Genomic DNA, 26,407 nt, shown 5'->3' on the forward strand with positions numbered 1-26,407 from the left:
CTGTGACTTGACGCCTGCAATCAATTTAACCTTAATGTAGAGCGACAGTTCCCAAAGGGAGGTGGGAGGGTGCAGCACAACACATGAAGTAGGTGTGTGTGTGTGTGTGTGTGTGGGGGGGGGGGGGGGGGGGGGGGGGGGGGGTAGTGCGTCATAATAGTGAGAACGTTGCTTTCCAACTGCTTTATTAAACACTTATTATAAACATCTTTTAGGTGTTCTGATGGTACAGTTAGAGACTAGTGGATTTGTTGCTAGGCTCAGTTAGCTGCTCTAACTCAGTAGCATGTTACTGATCACAGAAGTAAGAAGGGATCATGACAAAAATTGTGTAGGATGGTCTAGTGCATAAATATCTAATGCAAATTATAGTTCTAACAAGTTAATAAATAAAACATTTAAGCCTTCCAATGTAAGGACTGTTAAGAGTAGAACATTTTACAAACAAGACATTTTTTATTAAATATTTTAACAAAAAATATATTAAACTTAAATATTAAAGTATTAAACTGACCATTGAAGTTACATCTATATTGCACAAAACTTCATTTACAGTAATTGTGTAAAGCTAGCAGTGACTAGAAAAATTATTGCATGGAGCTTTTTAATTGTCACCTGAACCAGAAACCATTATTTCTTGAAAAAAGTGACTGAAATTCAGACAGGTAACCAAAGATTCAAGTTAAAATTCAGGTTCAGGTTGAAATTCGGTTCACCAAAGCTTTCGGGGTACTTGGGAAGAGCAAACAAACTCGGAGCTAATTGAACTGCATCTGGCCAATCACAAAACATCTCAGAGGTCATTGGGAGGTGCATCTTTCTGCCAAGTTTACTGTAAGGACGCGGACTCTGTTTGGTGTGTAAGCAGCACGAGGTAGCCTCTGTGTCACCCAGAAAGGGCACCTTGTGGCAGCTGCCACATAATCATGGCACTTAGTGTGGCATCGGCTGTCCAGAAATGCCACCTGCCTCTGCTGATAGGCATCTAAAGACTGTTGGGTGACACTGCATATCAGCCACTCGCTTAAATCATCCCAACGAGCCCTGAATTGCCATTTGTTGCATTTATTGAAATGATGGACACGATAAAAGTAGCTTTTGGTTTCAATTATTAGCCTAGCTATTTTGCTTAGCCTGTAACAAGTAGTGAAGAAAATAAACAAGATCGTAGAGAAAGATCTGGTGACAATCAACAACTCTTGCCACTGTGAGGGACTACAAGCCATTGGAATTCATCGGCTTTGTGTCACCAGCCTTCCATTGATCACAATTTTAAAAGACACCTGCCAAATCACATTGCCTCAAGGGATACATTTGAATGATTTTTGACCTGAGACTGAATTTCAACCCAAATCTTAATTTTGCTTTTACTTTTTGGATACATGACAGAATTTCATTCTTTTTTTCAAGAAGTAATGGTTTCAGGTTCAGGTTCTGGTGACACTGAAAAAGCTTCATACTATTGTTGACTTTCAAATCTGAGAAAAATGTTGAAATATGGATGTGTCAGCAGCACCATGTTGAAGGAGTAATATTCAGTGACCAAAAGAAAATAAAAAGCTATTTATGATCCACTAAAGCAATTCCTTTGTGTAGCTGGAAGACTCTTCCCTGAGTCCCACTGCATGTCGTCTGGTCATTCAGTACAGGCTGGAAAAACAATGTGTGTGTGAGCACTGTGTCATTACAAGACAATTGAATGAATTGGATAACAAATTATTTAAACTTTATATTACTTGTGGTTGTTGACTGAAAAGGTCTCGTAATGTTAATAACTTTGCTTCTGAAACTGGGATAACTTACGTAATTTTCTCCAGCTTGTGGTCTGGATTTTCCACAAGGACTGAGAGCTGTCGTATGTCAGTGTCTTTGAGGTCATTTTCACTAAGGTCCAGTTCTTTCAGGACTGTATGTTTTCCTCTTAGGGCAGATGCTAAAATTGTGCAGCTTTCCTCAGTGAGTCCACAATTAGATAAACTACAAAGGAATTTGCACAATAAGAGTACACCATCAGGAACCATGGTTACACTGATCAGTAATTGGACCATTACTAAACATGTTAAACATGTCACCTGAAAGTCTCAAGTTTACAGTGTGGACCCTCCAGTGCAGCACATAGACTCTTCACTCCTGAGTCTTGCAGGTAATTGTATCCCAGGTTCAATTCTCTTAGAGATGAAGATTTCTTGCTGAGAGCAGAAGCCACTGAGGCACAACATCCTTTAGTTAAGTTACACTGCCTCAACCTGGTGGAAAGAACCAACTTTAGAAATGTCGTTTGGTTTGATGTAAAATGGTATGCTACATTTCTGAAGCACTCACTCTAGTTTTAAAATTGCACTACTGTGATCCTCCAGTGCGGGAAAAAGGAGTTTGATCCCAGCATCCCCGAGGTTATTGTTACTGAGGTTCAGCTCTCTCAGGTGGGCAGGGTTTGAAGCGAGAGCTGAAGCAATAGCAATGCAGCTTTCTTGTGTGACTCCTGTGTCTCTTAGCCTAAACCGAAAAGCAGAAATTCCCCATTCTGTTTGCTTCCCATACACACTACAGCATAAAAGATTTAATATTAAAATAATAAGAATCTACCTTAGTGTCTGTAGTCTGCACTTGAAATTTTCCAGCACCCGAGAGAGTGCTTTCAGTCCAGAATCTCCCATGCGATTCTCACTCAGGTCCAGCTCTCTGAGGGCTGCAGGATTTGCCGCGAATGCAGAGGCCAAAGTAGAAGCTCCCTTTTCAGTGATTCCACAAAATGCCAACCTGTGGAAACAAGTTTCGCTCAGTCAGTCCATACTATGGCACAGTCTTAAATTTGTATCTGCAATTATTTAAGTGGATGAATCTGGAGTGTGATATATTGTCAGTTCTACGTCTGTTTTAAAACTGTATATCAACAGAATTAGCACTTCACTCTGAAAAGGTGTTTCAGGCTTGTAGGGACTCCGACCTCAGTGTCTCCAGTCTGCAGTGAGGACTTTGTAGTCCACTGGACAGCCATTCCACTCCCGTGTCTTCTATTGAGTTGCCACTTAGATCCACTGCTTTCAAACCAGTAGTGCAACATTTGAATGCTGTAGCAAGTGCCACACAGCATTTTTCTGTGAGCAAACCATAACTTAGCCTAGACATGTATGGAACAAACAAAGTACCTGTTGTTATACCAGTTATACCTGTTGTTTTTTTTGTTTTTTTGGTTCTTTCTAATGTTTTGTTTTATTTATTCAGTAAAGCACTTTGAGTTGCCTGTATGTATGAAAGGTGCTATACAAATAAAGATTATTATTATTATTATTTTACCAGTTTCAATTCTGGTCTGTATCAGTGTTTCTCAACCCAGTCCTCAGGATCCATCCGATGGTTCCACAATTTTGCTCTACTCCCCAACATATTCGGTTGGAACGAAAATGCGGAACCGTCTGGTAGGCCCCAAGGACTGGGTTGAGAAACAGAACCCAGAATGCAACGCCATATTCTCACCACAGCACTTCCAGTTTAGAGAGCGGATCCTCCACAACAGCTGCAAGCTGCTCTACTCCACTGTCTCCTGGGTTGTTCCAGTGCAGGTCCAGTTCTTTCAGGTGTGAGGGGTTAGACGCCAGGGCTGAGGCTAGTGCACTGCTTCCATTAGGGGTCACTCTGCAGTCCTTCAGTCTACCAGTAGGGGGACATATTACATATTTAAACGAGGCTCCTCACACTGAAGAGCAGTGTGATAAAAATAAATTCCCAGTCAAGGAAGTTTATGGCACTTTTTTTGTTGTGCCATAACACTAGATTCAGTTGATTTTACAAAATGAAAGTCATTGCTATAAGAAGATAAATAGGGAATGTGCTTATATGTGTAAAAAAAAAAAAACTTTTAAACATCTCCATTGCAATCTTTATTTAAATTTAAAAGCTTTTATTTATTGAGTCTTCATCAAAGAAAGCAAACACCCAAATTTTCAGCAGCCATGCCTAAGTAAAGGCTTTTTATTGAGTGAGTGTGTGTAATTCTCATTAATTAAGGCTCAGTCCAAAACATGGACAGACTCTTTGCTTTGTATTTTTTTACTTTATCAAGTTAATGATTACAGATACGCACCTTAATATTTCTATTTTGCATTGTGGATCCCTCAGTTGAGTAGCTAGTATCTTAACTCCCGACTCCCTCAGGCTGTTCTCACTGAGGTCCAGTTCTTTTAGACGTGAGAGTTTTGGAATGAGCTGTGAGGTCAGAGTAGCACATCCCTGTGGTGTAATTCTACAGTATGATAGCCTGTGGAAACAAGATACACTTATCTAATAGATAAATACATTATTTAATACAGTGTATTTAATACACTGGAATTAATCTACCATTTTTTTAACTGTGTAATTTGAGCAGTGAGTGTTGAGTTTGGGTAAAACGGGAGCTGGTTCTCACTGATGAGTGGGAATATACTTTAAGCATTTACACTAGAACAAAAGAAACAAGTAATTAGCAACAGCATATTATTGAAGCATCACAACGGTGTATTATTATAATACAGGCTGTTGAGGGACACTTTAGAAGTTTGTAGCAGACTGGATAGAATTCGACATGTGGAAGACAGAAGCAGAGATGAGAAGGTCTAAGCAAAGGTCCAAACACAAAACTCACAGAGAAGAGGCCAAGCAGGGACGGAAGATGACCCACATGTCCAGTATGTCAAATTCCAGGACCCGGATCTAAACTCTGCCCCACCGAGAGGCACCAGAGAAATCCATGCATCCCAAACTTGACTTGAATACCTCACTTACATTAATGTACACATATCTAATGGCGATGCATTATTTTTTTAACACGGTGTGCAGTTTTGGACGCACACCCTGCTTTTTTAGTAATGTGTCAGTGCTTGTTGTGCTAATCAACATGTTTTCCAAATTGATAACATCAAATGCGTAGACAGGTCTCCCCTGCCTATGAACCCCACCACACCTTCCCACCCTAACATTCTTTCTCTCAAACTTGTTTTTTGGGCGATTGTTGTACAGCAGTGTTTTTGCTTTTCTACAGGTCACCGATCCAGAGGATGAGCGGACCAGAGGTGTCCAGATGGGTGTCCAGATGGGTGTCCTCACTGTTCTCCAAGATGATGATGCACCTGCCTCATCATGTTGTTTTGGCATGATTAGGTGCTGTACCCCAAATGGTTTGGATTGAAAGTAATATGTCCACTGATCACCCACTTAAGGTTATGGCAGGCACGAGTGGGCATACAGAGTGCACAGAAAACTGCACCCATTTTCTGAAAACTAGCAGAAAATGCTATACTGCAGAAATAATAAGTTGGCTCAACTGTGAGTGAATTTCTTAAAAACTAAGAGTTTGAGTTGGGATCAAAACTCAAAAATCGAGTGAAGTAAGTTGCCTTGAAATTTTGAGTTTTCTCAACTTTTTCGTTTTTACAGTGCACCTCCCACATCCAGCCCTTCACCTAGCCCTCCACCCAGCACTCCACCCACCACTCCACCCAGCCCTCCACCACTTTGTGTCTCTATGGCTCCATGCACTTGTGCTACTGAAAGCCATTGTGGTATGCAAATGTGAAGCTCACACTGTGGATGACCCTGTTTGACCCAGAGGAAACGTGCATCATGACGCCACTGTTAAGAGAGCAGCACAACATCCTGTTACACCCTCACTTCTTCCACAGGAAACTCAGACGGCTGCGTCCAAACGTGAAAAAGAGGGCCGTGATCGTTACAGCCGCCAACTAACCGAGGGGATATGAGTCACCAAAAGGGATTCAGACAACAGGCACAGAGATGCACAGATGGTTCTGCGAGCGCTGTGTGATATGAGCAATACGCACCATGACCAGAGGACAACAAATGCCCCAGGCAGCGCAGCCCCTCCCATATCTGCCATTTGAACACTCACAGGACACTTGAGATGTCACCTAATGAGGTTAAGAAGTATTGTTTGGTAATTTTAGATACGTTTTCAAAACGGGCTGAAGTATTCCCTGTAGCAAATGGAGATGCCACTACAGTAGCAAAGGAACTCTCAAGAGGAGATTATTCCAACATGGGGGATCCCAGAGAGGATTAGCATTGATAATGTACCAGCACTCGTGCCTAAAGTCAGGTACGGACATAATTGGGCTGAGACAGCATTATCACTCTGCTAACAGAGAGGCAAAAAAAATGGCACCTTTAAGATTACAGCCCAATCTGAATTAACGCTTCACATTTACCCATCTGTGAAGTTATCACTCACACACTAGTGATCACTAGGGGGCAGTAGTACACTAGGGGGCCCTAGCAGTGGGGGTCAGATACTTCGCTCATGGACACTTCAGTTATGGTCTACGGCTTGGGAATCAAATCCACAACTCTCTGGTTACAAGACCGGTGTAACGTAACAATCACGAAGCCGGGTTGGATCCATATTAAGGTTTTAATAGAAGAATAGAATAGATCAAGAAGCAGTGTGGTAACAAACAGGCAGAGGTCAAAATCCAGAGAATCCAAAACAGTATAAAAGTAACAGAAGCGCTAAGCCAGGGGTGTCAAACATACGGCCCATGGGCCAGAACCGGTCCAACCTGCATTATTAAAGAATAAACTCCATTTTATTTAAAATCTACAGTTCCTAAATTGTTAGTTCTATCGCTTTAACTGCTTTTTCTGTTGAGCCTGGTATCCTCTTAAGTAAAATGTCTTTGTCAAAAGAGAGAAAAGTGGACACAGTGTGTCAGATTTTTCAAGAAAAATGGAAATTTCATGTGTTCAGAATTGCTTCCCAGATGTGGAAAATGTCGCTCTGACCAGTTTATATGCTCAATGCACTAAAATAAATGTTTAACTGAGTAGAAGTGTTGTTGAAATTGTGCATACTTAAAAAGTAAAAAGTTGTTCACAATATATTTAATAAAAGGACAATTCATTTCATATAAAGATTTTTATAATTTACTTTTTTGCACTAATACAAAGAAAAAAAGTGGACTTTTCCACTTTTCCAGACCAAAATGAGATTGACACCCCTGGGCTAGGCAAATGCAAGGTCAATAAACTAAGGCAGAGATCATATACAGGAATCAGGTTCAGAGATAAACACTCAATATGCAAACACAGAAAGAATAGCAATACTTTGCAGTGTGATTGTCAGCTAGGAGGGTTTAAGTATGCATGTCAATTACAATAATGAAGATCAGCTGATGCTGTCTAGAACTCTGAGAAGGTGGACCTCTGGTGGCGAGGGAGGGGAGTGCAGGACCTCACAACCGGTTCTCTAAACACCGCACCATGACTGCTCCCCTACAGGCCAAACTAGTGTAGTGTTGCCAGGAAAAACTAAGCTGCCATGGACCAAGTCATTGCTCTTAGTTGGAATGGCCATCTACAGAACCCGTGGATACCTCCTTGTACCCTCTACCCATGATTGGGTACCTCCTTGTACCCTCTACCCATGATTGGGTACCTCCTCATAATGATGAAGATGAAGTTAATGCTAGTAATCAAAATGAGCTAAACTGAAATTGTTTATATATAAACAAATGTTAATGATGTTCTAACTTATATGCTTGCTCATAAAAAAACAGCCTTAGCTTACTTCAAGATGTGCTAACTTGAAACACAATGTGTATTGTCATTGATGATGATGATGATGGCATAGCATGGTAATGTAATGTAATTTCCTGTGCACAAGAAAGCTTTTATTTTTTCCTGTTTTTACCAATAAATCTTTTTATAGAGAGGTGTCACGTGTCATTAATTTCCAGAAATCCCATGATCAGTTTGTAACCAATATTTAAGGCTATACTTCATCTTAAAAATTATTTGCAGTTTCGCCCCATAGGAAATGCAGGCTATGTAACCAAGCAACCAGGCAAAGTAACGTGCTTTACCTGAGTCTCTCCAGATTGCTTTCTGCATTTCCCAGTCCCTCTGCTAGGAGCCGTAGCCCCACATCTCCTACCGAGTTACTGCTCAAGTCAAGCTCCCGCAGGCTCGAGGAGTCTGAGCTGAGCGCAGCACCCAGAGCTTTACAGCATCTCTCCGTGAGACCACAGTTACTGAGTCTGCAGAAAAAGAAATGTAGGAATTAAAACACCAGCCTTTGGAGCATGACAGAAAATGGCATGTATAATTTGTTTAAATCATAAAAAAAATATTGAACATGAATTGTTTAAATTACTTTGTTTAAATTTATGACAAAATTAGTTAAAAATATTAAAATTATTAAATTAAAATTATTATTAATGAGTTAATCTGTTAATCCACCCCCCGAGGATACATTATTAATTTCAGAAAATTTAAACAAAATTATTTTTCTTTTTGGAAGCAAGCATGTGCAGGGAGACAACAAGTGAACCACTGGGTTATTACACTTGGTTGCACTGAAATTAATGTGCTTTATGGACTCCTACTTATACAGGTGCTTTATTGGTTTGGTTTTTTATTTCTTTTGTTTTTGCACCAGTGTGTAGCGATGAGGAGGTGGACACGTGCGCATTAGAGGTCTACCAAGAACCGGGCTGGTTTCCCCATTCAGGGTTACATTGCCCACATAAAGAGTACATGACCAACACGGCATCTTAACTAACCATAAAACACAGATCATAGAACACTAGAGGGGAGATCAAGATAATCAAACAAGACACAACCACAAAGGAAGATACTAATAAATCATAACAGATATATTTACAGGAAACAGATGACATAGTACACACGTTTAGTACAGTCTACACAGAACTATCTTGGATACTACAAGCCTGACAATTTAAATTAAGTCTACAAATAATGACCTACATAAACATATACCTACAAAAGGGAAGAACTAGCACAATACTGACACACAGTACAGAGGACCGAAGGAGAAAAACAAAGGAAACCAAACTGAAGCCATTACCACAAACTGCAGCAAATTTGAGAAAAACCAACCAGACAAGGCAACACAGAATAACTTTAAACATTTACCCACACGTTACACAAAACACAGGGAATATATATACGCCAAACAAATCAAATCACTAACAAGAAACACCTGAGAGCAAACCGAGAGGGCGGGAACAAATATGACATGACAGACAAGGAGGTGAGGACAAACTGAAGACCTGGACAAGACTGACAGAAGGTGCAGACCCAGACGTGACACAGGGGGAGGGGCATGTCTGGACAGGACAGTGTTTTTTGAGAGCTTTAGCCCTTCAAAAATGTTGGACTGGGCAAAGGTCCATAATCCTCATGGGCAAAAACAGAATGAACTTGGAAAACAAAACTACCCAGACAACAGAACCACCTGAGAATTGAGGAGAAACTGAGAAGAGGAGAAATAATGACCATTTGTTTTTGAAAACAGAGTTTTAAAAAATTAGCAAGAATAATCTAAACTTTTGAATGTTATACCAATTTTCAAGCAGTCTTAGTGCAGACTGTCTCTGTGCAGGTGAAACAAATGATCCAGAATTGCCCCAGCCATGTCTTCACCCTGCAGATAATCACTCAGCCATGCCCTAGTTTCCATGCACTGTTCCTGTCTAGAAGACACGCTCTACTTACAAAGCGATTTCAGAAGCTTTGACCACCAACAGCAATCTCAGGAGACCTTCATCCGATTTGCTGTATTTCTTGAGCTCAAATGTGTTGAGTTTATCTGCTGATGTCAATAGCACAAATACTAGAGCTGACCACTGTGTGAGGGAGAACTTGGAGAAGCGCTCTGAGCTCAAGTAGTGCTGGATATCTTTAACCAAAGAGAGCTCGTTAAGTTCATTCAGACAGTGGAACAAATTGATTGACTTCTCTGTGGAGGAGGTCTCCTCTATCTTGGTCTTGATGTAATCAACCGATGCTTCTAGGCTTTGAGAACTGTGTCGAACTTGTGTCAGTAGATTCTGCAGGAGGGTCTGATTAGAATCCACAGAGAGTCCCAGAAGGAACCGCAGGACGAGGTCCATGTTTCCATTTTCACTCTTTAAGGCTCTATCTACTGCACTCCTGTGCAGGTCAGATAGTGCAGGACCAGAACGATCCGCTGCAAAGCAGGTTTTTCCATCAAGAACATTCAGATTGTTGACATTGCACATGACAAACACGTACAGAGCAGCAAGAAACTCCTGGATGCTCAGGTGTAGAAAGCAGTACACTTTGCTCTGAGTCAAAGCACATTCTTCTTTAAAGATCTGTGAGCACACTCCTGAGTAGACCACTGCCTCCTTCACATCAATGCCACAAGCTCTCAGATCTTCCTCATAAAAAATAATGTTGCCCTTTTCCAGCTGTTCGAAAGCTAGTTTCCCCAATTTCAAAATCACGTCTTCATCTGCAAGACCTTTTTTTCTGTCAAAGTATCTCTTCTTTGCCCTGGCCTGAATTAGCAGGAAGTGTATGTACATTTGAGTCAGTGTCTTGGGAATGTCTCCTCCCTCTGAGGATCCTATCATAATCTCCAGAACTGTTGCTGTAATCCAGGAGAAGACAGGGATTTGGCACATGATGAACAGGCACCTTGAGGCCTTAACGTGTGTGATGATTCTGCAAGCCAGGCTCTGGTCACTGATTCTCTTCTTGAGAAACTCCTCTTTCTGGAGGTCATTAAATCCTCGTACCTCAGTGACAAGGTCAACAAACTGAGAAGGGATCTGATTGGCTGCTGCTGGACGGGAAGTAATCCAGAGAAGCCCACCGGGAAGCAAAGTTCCACCAATGAGGTTTGTTAGTAGGACATCTAGGGAGACTTGCATTGTTGCACTAAGCACTCTCTCGTTGTTCTGAAAGTCTAGAGCAAAGCGGCATTCATCCAGACCATCAAAGATGAAGAGAACATTATGGTCCTGAAAATCTCTTCTTTCAGGAATCTCCATTCTAAAATACTGAAGGAGTTCGACCAAGCTGAACTGCTCCTCCTTTATTAAGTTGAGTTCGCGGAATGCTAGTGGGTAAATAAACTCTATGTCTTGATTCGCTCTGCCGTCAGCCCAGTCCAGGACAAATTTCTGTACGGATACCGTTTTTCCAATGCCGGCAACACCTTTTGTCAGCACGCTGTGAATGGCTTTGCCGCTTCTGTGTGAGGAACTGAAGATGTCATTGCACTTGACAGCCATTTCCACGGTTGTTTGAGTCCTGGATAATATTTCCATCTGTCTCACTTCGTGCTCTTTATTGGTCTTACTGCAGTCACTCTCTATGACGTAGAGCTCTGTGTAAACTTCGTGCAGGGATGGAGCACGCTCTTGTCTCAGCACATCACTGTAAAGGTACTGAAACTTTGCCTTCAGCCTGCGTTTATGCTGAAACGCTGCTTCTGCGTCCCCGCAAGATACTGAACTTGGGAAGCAATCAAATTGATCCCTAGGGAAAAAACAAGGTATGATGTTGAACAGTTACATCATCATAAATTGTCATTTATACATATATATTTTTTTTAGATGGAGTGTTCAAAAGGGAGAGGGGAATCAGGCTATAGTTTGTTTTACCATAGGCCAGTAGAAATGTGATTTGTCACTGCTGTTGCACATTCAGGTTTTGATGGTGACTTCCTGATTGGCTCACAAACAGGCTGTCTTGGCTGTTTACACGATCTTAAATAAAACACACAGACATTTTCAATCAGAGTACTATGTACTGTATATACTACATCAAGCAAGTCATAAACACTTTTTAAATAGTAAAAATGGTGTAACTGTAAATGGACCTAAAATATAAAACTTAATTTGTGACGCTGTGGTGCTGGAGGAAGGAGGAGGCATGACGAACGTCTTGCGGTGAACAGACAACACTTTTAATGGACAATGACGTGAGCTCCGTGCGGAGGATGAACGTGGAGATTCCCACACTCACACAGACACGAAACTTTAGACAAAGACGAGCACAAGACAATGCGCGAACGCACATTAAATAGGTGAATTACACAGACCCACGTGACCTCGAGACAAGGCACAGGTGTAACAAACGAACACGCTCACAGACAACCCACGCCCACGGAAGTACAAACATGGACATAACGACACGCAGACAACGTAGCGGCACGCCCCCAGGGAAGGGTCCGGAGCTGTTCCGTAACATAATTACAATAAAATTTGATTACTTTTAGGTTTTTTTTATTTACTTTTTATAGGGTCACTCATACCACAATAGTCCTGCTTGCATTTCAACTTGGCAAAAATTCCTCTTCACACAAAAGACTTTAGTGGAAATATTTACCTTTGTGTAAAAGAAACAGACACCTGCTTAAATTCTATTGGCTCCAGCATTGAGCTGGAGCTTCTCACTGAAACACAGCTTGGTCCATCCAATGTGCCCAACCTTGTGAAAAACAAATGATAAAATATCCATTGACTGTCTTGATTTTCAGCAATCGAATTTCTAATATGTAATTAACGGTAACAGCAAACAGGCTAATGCACTAATGCAATGTTTATCAGTGCTTTGTATGTGCTTCTCTGGCAGTGTCCTCTTCACACTCACACTTTCACAAGTTTCCTCTTTTTTCCCTTTTCACACTGTAACATTTATCCTGGGTGAAATAAAGCCCTGCCAGGAGGACTCTGCATGCCTCCGTTACTGAGCACAGATCACAACATTACTGAGCACAGATGACACCATTCCTGACGCACAGATCTCAACATTCCTGACCCACATATAGTGACACAGATTTGGCAGTGACAGGCCAGGAAATGGAGAGATCTCTTAAAAACATCAAACACTTGCTAAACATAAGTGTATGACATGTACATGCATCTGAGCAGTTCTTTCAATAAAAACCAACAGAAAAAAAAATTACAAACATGCTGTCCAGTATAAACACATTCACAAGTCCCACCTTGGCAGTTTAGACAGAGGAGCATATTCTTCATGGTGGTTCATTGTAGGCTGTGCTCTGAAATTATTCCCACCTGGCATATATAAGGATCAGCAAATTAATCCATGGAATTGTTCATGGCAAATAAATATTTCTCAGCATCAATCACAGACTTAAGTGTGATGTTGTAGGCTTGTTAGTAATGCTTTCATAAGTTAAATAAAAAAGAAAACTTACAGTAGCTGTTGCAAGACACATAACTTCCCCAGTTATTATTAGGTGATCATGTGTACAGTGTATGTTGCAACTCAAATAGGAAAACAAGAAGTGGTAACCAAAGTTGGTCGTGGTGGACATGTTGGTATGGTATATCAGAACATTTCTGTGAACTTTTCTTGTTTGTGGTGAAAACGTATTACAATTCTGATACCTTTACCATGTTCTGTGTCTCAGTATCCATTGTTCAATTGTCATGAATCTCTTCCTTCGCCTTAATTTTCGTCTTCGTTTTGCCACACCACTTCCTCATAGCGAAGTATTGCCGTCTCATGCCGCGTACCGAGCGTCCTAGTCTCTGTGTGCTGTGCTGGTGTTCTGACCCCTGCCTTCTCCACCGACTTTAGCCTCCATCCTAGCCCCTCTGTAACTCCCGGACTCTGCTACTCCGACCTGACCCTGGACCGGCTTGACTACGAACTCTGTGCGGCGGTGTTCCGTGATGAGACTCGTTCTCCGTGCCGCTCTATGCCCTATTCTCATATAAGGGAATTCAATTTCGCATTCGGATCATTCTCTGCCTCGTCCTTACGTTACATCAATGGTAGACAAAATATGGATGCAAGTCTTGGGTGTCAACAAATTAACAGTTATTTTAGCACTGTAGCCTACAAGACACCATTTTGCCAAAATCATAGTCGGATAATATCTAGAATTACACCTATAAACATTTACTAAAGCCAAGTCACACTTTAATATGACTCAATCTGGAGGTGGTAACATGGACATCACCATGACTTTCACAGATGTCTGTACCATTAAGAGTGAAAGTTCCCAAATGAGATCACTTCCATCCAAAACATTTGACTCTACTGCTGTTACACAACTTAACAATGAAGGTGCCATCTAGACCCATGTGTATGCTCCACGTAAATCACCTGTTTGTACACATGGGACTTGTCTATATGCTCTGGTGGTTTGTGTTACACTTAAAAAAATTAATTGTGCCATCAGTAGATCTTATTGTTACAAACAGAATACTGAAATAAAGAACGCAGTCTCGGTTATAGGCTACGTTTATTTAGCCTATGCTGCATGTATATTTACACGTCACACTTCATTTCACAACGATAACATAAATTCGTTGTTGTTTTACAATTACAATTCAGAAAAAAGACTTCACTGCCCACTAAACGTCAGTAATCGTTAATCGCTGGGTGAGTCGTGATAGGACAACATTTTCAATCAACATTTTCAATTTTTCAATCCTTACAAAATTTTCAATTCGAATAAAACATTTCAAGTATAGCCTATTCAAACAAAATTACAATTATATCTCTTGTTATTATCCAAACAGATTATCTGATTTCATACTTAATCAGACAGCAGTAAAAAATGACACACAGTAATTCGGTCTGTCATTTTCTCAGGGAGGAGTGAGGGAAAACACCGACGTGGCCGACCGGGCATAAAATCACGTCATTACTGTAATAGAATTTATCCAATGACCCGTCTAAATTTAATCCCATTTTACACTGACCCCAGAGAAGAACCATTTAAATTCAAAATCGCACATTTATACAACAATTCAAATACATTTATCAAGAATATGTGTTCAGTGACGTCTGGAAGGTTTAATATCTGTTCTTTTTTTAATAGCGGACTTCTGTAAAAGTTCAGGCCTTTGACCAAATGAATTCATACTCACAGAGCGAAGATGCGGATCAGTGTACATCAGTCAGTACATTTTTTTATTTGCGATATGTCGACCTATTTTCACTACTGTATCACGGAAGTAACTCTCCAGGAATGCCTGCTTTGTATTCTTGTTTTGATTTTGAGGGAAGGCTGTCGTAGGGTGTGTGAAGTGACGCGTGTAACTTGCTATGGATCCGCTGAATGTCACGTTTTTTATTTCTGAGACGCTCGAAGGAAGGCGGCACGACGAGCACGGTGCAACACACAACGTTTAATAAACAAAAACACGTGAAGTCCAGAGCGAATACGCAAGCACACAGACACAGGATCACTCACGCAGGCAGGGGCGGACTGGGGAGAAAAAGTGGCCCGGGAGTTCCTGACAGGTCCTGATATTATATATATATATATATAGTGTGTGTATATATATATATATAGTGTGTGTGTGTGTGTGTGTGTGTATACTGTATATGAATCTATACATGGCAAGTAGTGTATATGACGGCGTTTATTGTCATATGGACAATATTAATTCCAGCAATAATATGATTACAAAGCCACATAGTGGCTTTTAAATAGTCCACCATAAGACCACCAAACAAGTTGTTTTACGCAAAGTGCATTCTAAAGAACAACCTACAACTTTAACGTGGGTATTTCTTCCTCTTACCTATTTGTGGTGGTTAGTTTTAATTTAAGAATTTCAATAGCTTTAAAAAAACAGTGCACAGTGCTCTGGAACCTTTAAGACCGCCACTTGCGTCCGTGTTAACCGTGTTAAGGTCATTTGTACATGGTGCTTTAAACGTTGCAGAGGCGACAGCAGTACATTTAAAATAACATGTTATCTACAATTTAAACTGCTGTATGTTTTCGTAGTCCGGCCCAAATTTTCTGGGACAAGTTGGGTTTTTTTCTGATCTCCGCTGCATACCGTGAGCCCGCATCAGCTGGCCCAGTCCGCGGCCCGGTCCAACTCGTTCATGTGTTTACAGGATCAGTCCGCGGCCGCGCTGAGCAGGTTAGTCTGACTGGAACGGGGGGAGGTAATACTGTAACACCGTTAAACAGCAGCGTGACTACGGGCCGGGGCCGCAGTGTGAGGCAGTGGCTCCTCCACGGGCCGAGTTAAACTACCGGCGGCCCACCGGCCCACTAACCCATCGGCCCACCGGGAAAATCCCCGGTAGCAATGTATGCCAGTCCGCCCCTGCTACGAACACGCTCACCGACCCACACCCACGGAACTACATACATGGACATAACTGCACGCAGACGACACAACGACACGCCCACGGGGGTCCGGGGCCGTGACCGTGACAATTTCTTAATTAATTTGCGTAATATAATCGAACGCCATATTTGATATCTAAAATAGGCTACCGAAGAAACAAAATAACCAATGGATTTTTTTCATGCTCGTAAATGCTGTCTCAATTGTGAGACCGATTTGGGTGTTCCATAATAATCTCTGTAGCAAAAAGCTGCATATAAAAAGTTAACTTACCATCTTACCATCATCGATTTCAGGAGAAAGAGCCAATTATATAATACATAGGCTATCTCATTCATATTTACCACATAATACGCCAGTTTACTCGTTTCGAGGTTAAAACTTTTGATTCTGTCCATTCTAAACATATTGATGCATAACCACCACTATGGGGCAATTTGTACTAAGTAAAAATAAATAAATTTCCTAAGCTTTTTTTTTTTTACTGTGTGTGACACTCTGAATAGTCAGTCTTAATCCCCAATAAAACACAAATGATGAATGTAATTTAAGTGTAAGTGTTCATGTTTTAAGTGTAGTGGTTGAGGTTCAATTTATGAGAATAGATGTAACATAGCCTTCATGATGATGAATTATAAGAAAGCTTTAGGAGCTCTGCAGTGATAGTGAACACTTCAGACTCCTTCTCTGTGTATTCGTCAATAAGACCACTTCACTTGCTTTGTTTGTTCACTTCATTGTGGATTTGATTTTGAATGTATAGAATTCACACACACACACACACACACACACACACACACACACACACACACACACACACACACACACACACACACACACACACACACACACACAATATTTACTTCTGGTACAATGTACAGAACATGATGTGCTGATATGAGAACTAAAGTCGTTTTTCGTTTTTGGTATATTCTCACATTTTTGGTATTTGTAAACATTTTGACTTCAACAGTCTGCAAACAGCCTTCTTCGAGCGGACCTGATGCGGTTAGATGTGAAGCACCGGGTGATCTGAGGTAGCCCATTTGAATAGCCTTGATAATTAAAGCAAACAGGATGTGCATCCGGCCGCAATTTGGAGTGCTACAGCAAAGGGTCTGTTCATTAGGCCATATATATATATATATATATATATATATATATATATATATATATATATATATATATGTGTGTGTGTGTGTGTGTGTGTGTGTGTGTGTGTGTGTGTGTGTGTAAATTCTTTTCTTTCCTTTTGTAAGCATTTTGTCATTCGTCACCTCTATAAAACAAGCACAGCTCTCTGCGTTTAAATGGAAGACTGACTATAGCTTGCAACTTTTGAGACAGTAAGTAAGAGACTCAAGAAAGCAAAGCTGATCCAATGATCCCTCCCACCACTGACGGTCATAAATTTGTTTGCGGACAGTCTCGCGTGAAGCTTCACCGGAGAACGGTCTGAAATTAAAAATGCAGCCTAAATCTCTTATCGATATATCGATACCCAGTCTTCGCCCATTCGTCGGCCAAGAACCATTAAACGAAGGCCAGGGTTACTGCAGTGTCCGATATAAGCGTCAAATCAACACAGGTAGTCCAGCACAGATCCCGCAACCGGAGCCCGAAGACTTAGCCGAAGATAAACGCACAAGGGAAGTGCATTTCGCCTTTGCGCCGAAGAAATACGCGCGTTTGAAGGAGAACGGCAGTCAACAGAAATCAAGAGAGGAAAAGAAACTGAAGAGGAAAAAAAAGTACAAGAAATTAAAAAAGGCAAGCGTTAAACGTTCAAACTGACGCGTCTACCCCTGGTTTAAGAACTTGGTTTATTAAATAGTAATGCTACAGGCGTATTATCCTTTATTATATTCTTATTGTCGTGTGCTAAATCACTGTTATATCTTATATACTGCATTTCGATTAATTTTTGATTTGGCGTTTTTGGAGAACTTTTCTACAGAGCCTTCTTCTGCACAGGGCATCAAAGCATCACCTAACTGGGCTAAGTGAAACATTGTGAACTAGATGTGGAGTCTTGAATCCAGTATTTGCACCATGGTAGCTGTTGACTAGGACTGCTCTCTTTACCTAGAGACATGAACATTAACCAAAGACTCCCAGTGTCACTACCGGTCCCAGAGCATTTGATATGTTCCATTTCATGTGTCACTGACATCAGCTGTCCTCTCAACATTGCTGTACATAATGACATTTTCAGTTCAAGCTTTCAGTTTAAGCTCAGAGTGGATGGTTTATTGTGATTTTCAGAGTGGGGAAGCGCGTCTGGAAGCCCCACGCTGGTTTACCATTGTGTGAGCGAGCATAAATGACCCTCCAGAACGTTCCTGTGCATCCTGTTATGACTTCAGAAGTCACCTGTTTCATCTGACCCTTTTGGTTTGATCTATTAGGGACTCACATTTCTCATTATAGCACTTACACACACACTCTCTCTGTCTCTCTCTCTCTCTCTCCTCTAGAATGTGGGGAGGGTACTGCGCTACAGCTGGAAGTGTGTCATGTTAGGACTTCAGAACCTGACAGTGGGATACTCCATCCCTCTCAGTGCGGCCGCCACTCTCTACCCAGAATTCCAAACAGGAAGAACCAACAGTTGAGAGGACTACACCCCTTAAATCTATGAACACTGTGGGTCATCTGTAAACATGTTTCCTGAACTCATACAATGTCATACTGCTTTGCACAGATTCATATTACTGTGAGCAAATCTGTGCAACAGAAAAGAGGTTTCAAGTGACAATGTAGGTATTTACCGTCTATACTGGAGCCTTGGTGCAAACTTGTGTTTTTCTTTTAACTGTAGTTTGATATAGCTGGAAATATCAGTTGAAAACAAATACGGGAATATATTTAAATCAAATAAATGCAAATTTCTTTTCAACCATAATACCATTAATAACATTATTTGCTCTCTGATTAATCTGATGACATTATTTTCTTATTTTGTGGTACCATGGTTATGTGAATATTCCAGGGCCGGAGTGGGACACTTTTTCAGCCCGGGAGTTTCATGCCCAAATACGGCCCAAAATTATTTTCCCTCCCAATCGGCCCAAACTAGAGACTGACATGAGCCAGCCCATTGGGAATCCTCCCGAATCTCCCGATTAGCCACTCCGACTCTGGAATATTCTATTACTTATCTGTTCTATTTTTAAATGTTTTACTGTGTTCCTGGCTTTAATCAAATTAATGATTTGATTATCAAAATGATTTGATTGGTCAGAGGCCTAAAATGGTGTAATTGTCAAATATCTTGGTGTATGTCAGTACTGGAGATTTAACACAGCCTGTGCTAGTGGGTTATTCTGGGGAACTAACTGGGAAAGTGATTTAGAAACAAGAAAGCTATGGATAGGAAGAGACCAGTCAAAGCAGGAAGTGCTCGCACAAAGACCAGAAATTCAGTGTCCCTTATCACAAAGCCTAATCTCAGACTGGATAATAAGAAAAGAATACATCGCTTGAAAGCATATATGAGATTTGTTCTGTATTAATACAGTCAAGCTATTTTAGGGTAAATTGCAGACATATTAGTTGATACTAGGGAAGTTCACTGATAGCACAAACCTGTCATTCTTTGGTGTGTGTCCAGCATTGTGGTATAAACAATCTGTCTACATTTACTGTATCATATTGTTACCCACAATAACATGATTTATTTTACATTATGTTCTTAACCAAACTGCGTTAATGGTATAGACATGATAGGTATATTTAAACAAGGCGTGTAATATGTAGTAGGCCTATTCAAGAAATAGTGGAGTACACAGCGAGTATGCATTTGCATATAGGGCCTAACTCATTATGGTTTCACAGGTTGGTCAGTTACGCTTATTAAAACCGTTGGCGTTCAGTAAGGTGAAACTTATTTTGTAATTGGCAAAACTTGTAGCTCCTGCCTATTTCCCCCACGTTTTAAATAAATTGAACTGTTTCGGAATCACGTAGATCTACATTTGTTATTTCATTTGGATACTACAGCTCGGTAGGTGGCGCACTGACGGCAGATTGGAGTGTGGTTGGAAATCTTGCCGAAGAAGTGAGTGGGACCCATCATGGCGGGATACATGAAATGGAAAGAAGAGTTACATTTCGTTAAAATCAGGGCGATGACTATCGTATTTTTTGTTTTGTTTTTCCTTCGTTTTGAGCATTCGTTGGGTAAAAAAACATTTAAATATCTGTAATAGCTATTGTAACGATGGACTGTTTGACAGCTAACTAGTTAACATTAAGGAAAGTTATCGAGTTGAGTATTGTTAACGCGATCCAAACGTAGGGGCTGAGTGTTTATTGCCAGCCAGTTAATGTTTAGTTTTTTATTTTATTTGATCATTTAGGTTCATGCCATTCTAAGCTATGCTTAAATTAGTGGTATATTTATTACGCAGTATCTATGCAGTTAGTTAGTGTTAGATGTTAACAGGTTCGTTAGACCCGTTCGTTTAGTTTTGAGTCCATTCGCGGCTGGTTAAAAAATTATAGCCTCCCTTTTCATGTGTAGGTGCCACACGCGACGTACTTGATGTGAAGGATGGACAAGAGGTCAAGACTAAGGAACCACAACACTTCTGCTACATTAATCCAGTTCCAGTTCCCGGATGGAGGGAGACCTGGACAAGAATACAGGTAAGACATTATTCTTTCCCCGATTCCCTGTTCACCTTCGTTTTAGCTGATATAATCGTTTAATGACCGTGTCATCCTTTTTGATTGATAGGTGCAAGTATGGAGTTCCAGTCAGCTAAAGGTAACAGTTGTGAAGGATGAGAAGGACCTTCGGGAGCTTGAGCAATTCAGTATCTGGTCCTTGGTGCAGCATTTCATCCGGGAACAGACTAATGAAACCACTGTGAGCGTTAGCCTTTTCAATCCAAAGACCTGTTTTCGTGTGGACCCTTCAGATTCCAGAACGTTCTACACAGTAAAGCCCAGTCGAAGTAAGTGTCAGGTACCTTTTTTTCCTATTGTGAGAAAATACTGTCAAAGAAAGAAAGAGAAGGCTATTAACATCCTATTTGTCACGTGTAGAGTTTGACATCTACCTCTTCTTGGTGTTCCTGGCTGGAGTCCTGCTGTTCTTCTTTGCAGATATGCTCAGCAGGTAATGCCGCTTCAAGTTTATTATTGTGTATATCATAGAAAACTACCTCATCTTCACCTTCCTATTGCTCGGCCATCGTGTACGACCAAGGACGCCCCCCAGAGTTCCAGCGTCTGGGGGACCAGAATGCATTTCTCTCGGGGGAAATGTAGAGATCGCAGTTGCTAGACTTTCTTGTTTTATTTTACAGGAGTCAGATATTCTACTACTCGGCAGGAGTGAGTACAGGCATGACCGCCTCCCTCATCATCCTCATCTTCATCATGGGCCGGTTTTTGCCAAAGGTAAAAACCAATGCATGACGTCCTGGTAGTAAATGTTCATTAGCCTCATTCATTCATTTGTTAGTCTGTGGTTAATTATAGTTACATGAACTTAGACCTGATGTCTTGTTGTTTTCATGGACAATGTGCATGTCAGTATTTTCCTAATTAATGTGTCCTGCAGAAAAGCCCTTTCTATGTGCTGATGGTTGGAGGATGGTCCTTCTCTTTGTACCTAATCCAGTTAGTCTTTAAGAACCTGCAACTCATCCTCAAAGAGCACTGGCACCTAGCAATAGGTAAGCCCATTACACCCAGTGCCTGATGATGATGATGCAACACAAAGAGGAATAGCTATTAAAATATTTTACATGGCCAAAAGCCTGCCTGTCACATCTATTTGTGTATTGTGATCTTAGATTTGTGTGCAGCTACTCACCTGTTGAAACCCCCTATTTTTGATGATGCTTCTCAAGGCAGTACCTGTAGTGCAGAGATGCGAGAGAAGATGGGATTTTTAGAACATATACATTTATGGTTTATATTTGTGTACATTCAGTCAGATTATAATCTCACTACTTTAAATGAAGGCAGACATGACATGACTTTTCTTAGCTGTGTCAAATTAACAAGAACTGTATTGATAATCCACACACCTCATTCAGTAATGACCCAGTTAATCTGCAGAATGCCCTAACTCTGTATTGCACATCACAACTCTGTAGCTCTGTTCTTAAATGTAATGTGTGAAGATTGAACTATATGTGTCATTTTTTCAGTGTTCCATGCCATCCATCTCTTCACAGATTACGTTAATATGGGTCTGTGGATTATAATTATTTAAAACAGCTGCCAGGTTTCATCAATAACTAAAGCAAAACATATTTTCTGGAGATGTTCATATTTTTTATTAATAACATACATAAAGAACATACAGTAATTGGTTTCGAATAAAAAAAAAAAACCTTTATATTTATAATAGCATACGTTTTAATGCGCTGTTTGTATTTTTCTAGGCTATGCCGCTGTTGTAGGGTTCATCAGCTTTGCCGTGTGTTACCGCCATGGCCCCCTTGTGGAAGAGCGGAGTATTAATATACTGTCCTGGACCCTGCAATTGTTTGGCTTGTTGCTGATATATGCTGGCATTCAGGTCCAGCAGGTGGCGCTGGCAATCATGGTAGCTGCTTTTTGCTCCAAGAACCTGGAGTATCCAGTGTGCATGGCAGTTAAACTCTATCAGTGAGTATTATATGAAACCCAGTCATGTTTCCTGTGGTTGTCCTTGGTCATTTTCTTAGACGGTTCAGCATCTGTTCTATTATGATTCCTTATTTATCTTTATGTTCTATGAACATAAAAAGAAAAATTGACAAAACAGTAATGAAAATTTGCGGCTGTTAGCAAATATCTCCAATTCTGTAATTGTGTTTTTAGATGGGTCTATCATAATGTCAATTATTAATTGAGTTTTTCTGTAAATTATTTTAATTGGTTCAACTTTCTGTAAAAGACTAGCTGCGTCCGTCTTTATAAATTGGTCTGATTTGAGATGGGTCCATCTCTATGCCAAAGCATCTGATGGTATTTGGGATTTTCGGGTGTTGCTGGCTTTCCGTTCCAAAGGAAACTGAAGTCAAAGTTGCGGTGGAAACCGGAGCCCCGTTGCCTGCTGACTGAGGAGGAATATCAGAAGCAGGCGGAGGTGGAGACGCAGAAAGCCCTGGATGAGCTGAGGAAACTCTGCAATAGTCCTGACTTCAGTACCTGGAAAACAGTGTCCAGACTGCAGTCCCCCAAGAGGTAGAACGGGCCTACAAACCCACATGCAGTGACTTGGCACCTATTAGATTTAGCCGAAGCACCTTGTTAAAGGCTTTTAGTTTTTCATGGGTTTCATGGGGGGGTTTCCAGTGATTTGATTACCTGTGACACTGTGGTTTTACTTTCACCTTTATGTGGCTGACTTTGGGGGCTGCGGGCTCAGGTTTGCTGACTTTGTGGAGGGCTCCCCTCACCTGATGTCCAACGAAGTGTCCGTACATGCCCAGGAGTACGGTCTGGGGGGCTCCTTCTTCGAGGATGAGCTGTTTGCCACGGACGAGGAAGACGAGGACGGCGAGGAAGGCTGGGAGACAGAGGAAGATGTGAAGCCAGAAACCTCTGCACCGTGGAATAACACGCGCAGGATGCTGTAAAGGGGAAGAGACTAGGACATCGCTCTCATGCCATTGGCCAGACCATGAATGTGAATGTGAACCAGGCCATGTTTACGCTGTTCCTAACGCTGGGGTCCAGCTGAAGTCGTAAGAATGCAACAACAAATGGACCAACGCTGGACACCTAGCACCGTCCTGACCACTGTAGTGCTCCTGTTTCTTTCTCTTTTTTTCTCGCCCCCCTCTAAAAAGTACCTGTGAATTTCATTTCCTCTTAAGCAGCAGACTTTCTGTTTCGTGAAGACATGCATCACCAAATGCCTGTTGGTGTTCAACCCGACAGTTAATTAATGGGAGGTGAGAGCTCTTTTGGTGGCGTTTGATGTTTGGTGCCATTGTTATTGTATGATTCTAATTTTGTGCTGTTTTATAATCAGGCAAAACTTTTATGTTTTTGTTTGCATAGTTTGAGGTTTTTTTATGTAATAAATTGCATTTGAGAATCTTTATTTAAAGCACATAGTACATAATTGTATTTTTTATGGATAAAAATGGAAAAATGTTTTTTCAAAACTGTGCGATTTGTTAATATTTTTTGGAGGGGGGGGGGGGGGGGGGGGTGGTTGAATTTATTTTATTGGTTGGTGGCTATTTTCACTATTGCACTGACAAGCCCGGGCCCCTTGTGGCAAAAAATCCTCTTCAAAGGAGTGCCTGATTGTGTGTGTGTGTGTGTGTGTGTGTGTGTGTGTGTGTGTGTGTGTGTGAGGGAATGAGAGAGAGAGTGTCAGACAGATGGACAGACAGAAAATGCCCCCCTGTTTTGAAATCCATTGAACTACTTGAAACAAATCCCCATTTGAAACTATTCCCATGGATTTTAGAAGCTGTCTGCTTTTACAAAACATGAGGTACCTTCACTTAAAAACACCATTGCATAGGTCTTTGGATAATAAATATTTTCCATGTATGCCTTGGAGCAGACAGATTTGCATTTGAAATCTGTTCTTCAAAACACTTGTTGCAGGACACACAATCAATCCAAGAGTGTCAACATGATTGTACATTTATCTCTTTGAAGAAGGTTCCATTCTGTTCACGGTGCCCCTGAACAAACTCACTTCCACGTCCCAGGATCCAGGGTCAGCCTCGGTTTCCCCTTAAAACAGCATGGGGCCGGGCACCCAAAAAACGATGGACTCTAGTTTGGACAGCTGTTGTTTTGGACGTTTGGAAAACCCTGCAATGTTTGCCCCTGTAGTAGTGTAGAGTATTTAAACAATGCACAATATAGGATTAACAGTAAAACATTACGACGCATAACATTTTGGATGCTGTTGATGCATGCTACGTGCTAGCAGAAAGAAACATGAATTCCAACAACTCTGTTTTCAAGACATTAAGGAATGCAAAGGACATCTGCCCAGAAGAAAAAAACCAGTACGTGTTGTGAAAATCTCTAAACATCTGTATGCCAACTATCCCTCCTTTTCGTAGTATTCCAGTACCACAAAATCCAATCAATGGCCTGATTTGCCTGAGTAAACTAATGCCATCTCTAGTGTTTACAGAAAATGGTCCAAAAAAGAGGAAATATCCAGTGAGCGGCAGCTCTGTGGGCACACATGCCTTGTTGATGTCAGAGGTCATAAGAATCCTGCCTTGTATAAATGGTTCAGGCTGGTGGTTGTGCAATGGTGTGGGAGATATTTTCCTGACATACTTTGAGCCCATTAGTACCAATTAAGCATCGTGTCAACACCACAGCCTACCTGAGTATTGTTGCTGACCATGTCCATCCCTTTATGACCACAGTGTACCCATCTTCTGATAGCTACTTCTCTTAGGATAACATGCCATGTCAAAAAGCGTGAATCATCTCAGACTGTATTTTTGAACACGACAATGTACTCACTGTACTCAAATGGCCTCCACGGTCACCAGATCTCAGTCCAATAGAGCACCTTTGGGATGTGGTGGAACAGGAGATTCACATCATGGATGTGCAGCCGACAAATCTGCAGCAACTGTGTGATGCTATCATGTCAATATGGACCAGACTCTCTGAGGAATGTCTCCAGTACCTTGTTGAATCTGTGCCACAAAGGATTAAGGCAGTTCTGAAGGCAAAAGGGGTCCAACCCAATACTAGCAAGGCGTACCTAGTAAGTATATATAATATTAATGCGGTGAGAACACTTTCATAGGTAGTGGTTCAACAATAATAGGCTGCAGAATTTATGACAATACCATGCCTAATAATGGTAAAATAGACCCGACTCCTGGTAGTTACATCTGGTTATATCACCAGATCTCAAAGGAAGAAGGAAACCTTTGTAAACACTCGAATAGTTTAAACTGGCTTGAATGATTCCCTTGGTCCAGTCTCCTACTAAGCTGTGATTCAGTAAGACATAGTACATAGTGATTTCTTTCATTGTGACAATGGGTCAGTTTGAGATGTTTTTTTTTTTTTTTTGAAAGATGCAAAAATTTATAAAAATGTCAGCATCCCACATTAAATGAACTCTTGCATGCTGAGGTTTAGCAGATGTTTTTGGTTTTTAGCACCATAACATACAGCCAACAAAACACTAACAAAAACAATAATGCGGATTGTCATGTCTGAATGTTGACATAGGTTTTGGTCACCATGCCTTACCACTTCATGTTGGTAAACTATATCAACATGACAAGCTTCAACCAGATATCAGTATCTGCTGACGTTGGTGGTGAGCCGGGCTGACCCTAGACCTCTATTCAAATTGTGTGGTGATGGGAGTCTTCCCAGTCAGAGGGAGTTCCGGTCACAGCCTGAAGTTCAGGAACAGTGAGAAAGCAGAAATGTCTCACAGAGTCTCTTTGTGCTCTACGCTGCCCCCTCTTTGGTTGTGTTTTCCTTCTAGCTGAGATTCAAAACTGCAGATTCACTTCCCTGTGAGCTTCTCTAACTCCTGCATA

The 26,407-nt window shown here is 41.1% G+C and overlaps 2 protein-coding genes across 3 annotated transcripts; one reads left to right on the forward strand and one right to left on the reverse strand.

The window, feature by feature from the left end:
- Nucleotides 1-178: 178 nt before the first annotated feature.
- Nucleotides 179-12,972, reverse strand: nlrp12l (NLR family pyrin domain containing 12-like). The gene is made up of 13 exons (XM_077018661.1): nucleotides 12,773-12,972; nucleotides 12,154-12,255; nucleotides 11,427-11,531; nucleotides 9,508-11,301; nucleotides 7,854-8,027; nucleotides 4,085-4,258; nucleotides 3,478-3,651; nucleotides 2,948-3,121; nucleotides 2,587-2,760; nucleotides 2,323-2,496; nucleotides 2,073-2,246; nucleotides 1,804-1,977; nucleotides 179-1,650 (listed from the first exon to the last, which is right to left on the reverse strand). Exons 1-13 carry the CDS (start codon nucleotides 12,850-12,852, stop codon nucleotides 1,641-1,643), a joined length of 3,483 nt encoding a protein of 1,160 aa, XP_076874776.1. The 5' UTR covers nucleotides 12,853-12,972; the 3' UTR covers nucleotides 179-1,640.
- A 5,545-nt stretch (nucleotides 12,973-18,517) lies between these two features.
- nemp1 (nuclear envelope integral membrane protein 1) lies at nucleotides 18,518-23,986 on the forward strand. 2 transcript variants are annotated; one of them, XM_077018694.1, is made up of 9 exons: nucleotides 18,518-20,081; nucleotides 20,425-20,549; nucleotides 20,641-20,860; nucleotides 20,952-21,024; nucleotides 21,215-21,308; nucleotides 21,472-21,586; nucleotides 22,304-22,529; nucleotides 22,914-23,090; nucleotides 23,275-23,986. In XM_077018694.1, exons 1-9 carry the CDS (start codon nucleotides 19,976-19,978, stop codon nucleotides 23,483-23,485), a joined length of 1,347 nt encoding a protein of 448 aa, XP_076874809.1. In that variant the 5' UTR covers nucleotides 18,518-19,975; the 3' UTR covers nucleotides 23,486-23,986. The 2 variants fall into 2 exon arrangements, with proteins under 2 accessions (XP_076874809.1, XP_076874810.1); XM_077018695.1 differs by having other exon boundaries at nucleotides 23,246-23,449.
- The last annotated feature ends 2,421 nt before the right edge of the window (nucleotides 23,987-26,407 follow it).

Source organism: Brachyhypopomus gauderio, chromosome 10 (genome assembly GCF_052324685.1).
Source record: "Brachyhypopomus gauderio isolate BG-103 chromosome 10, BGAUD_0.2, whole genome shotgun sequence".
Lineage (NCBI taxonomy): Eukaryota > Metazoa > Chordata > Actinopteri > Gymnotiformes > Hypopomidae > Brachyhypopomus > Brachyhypopomus gauderio.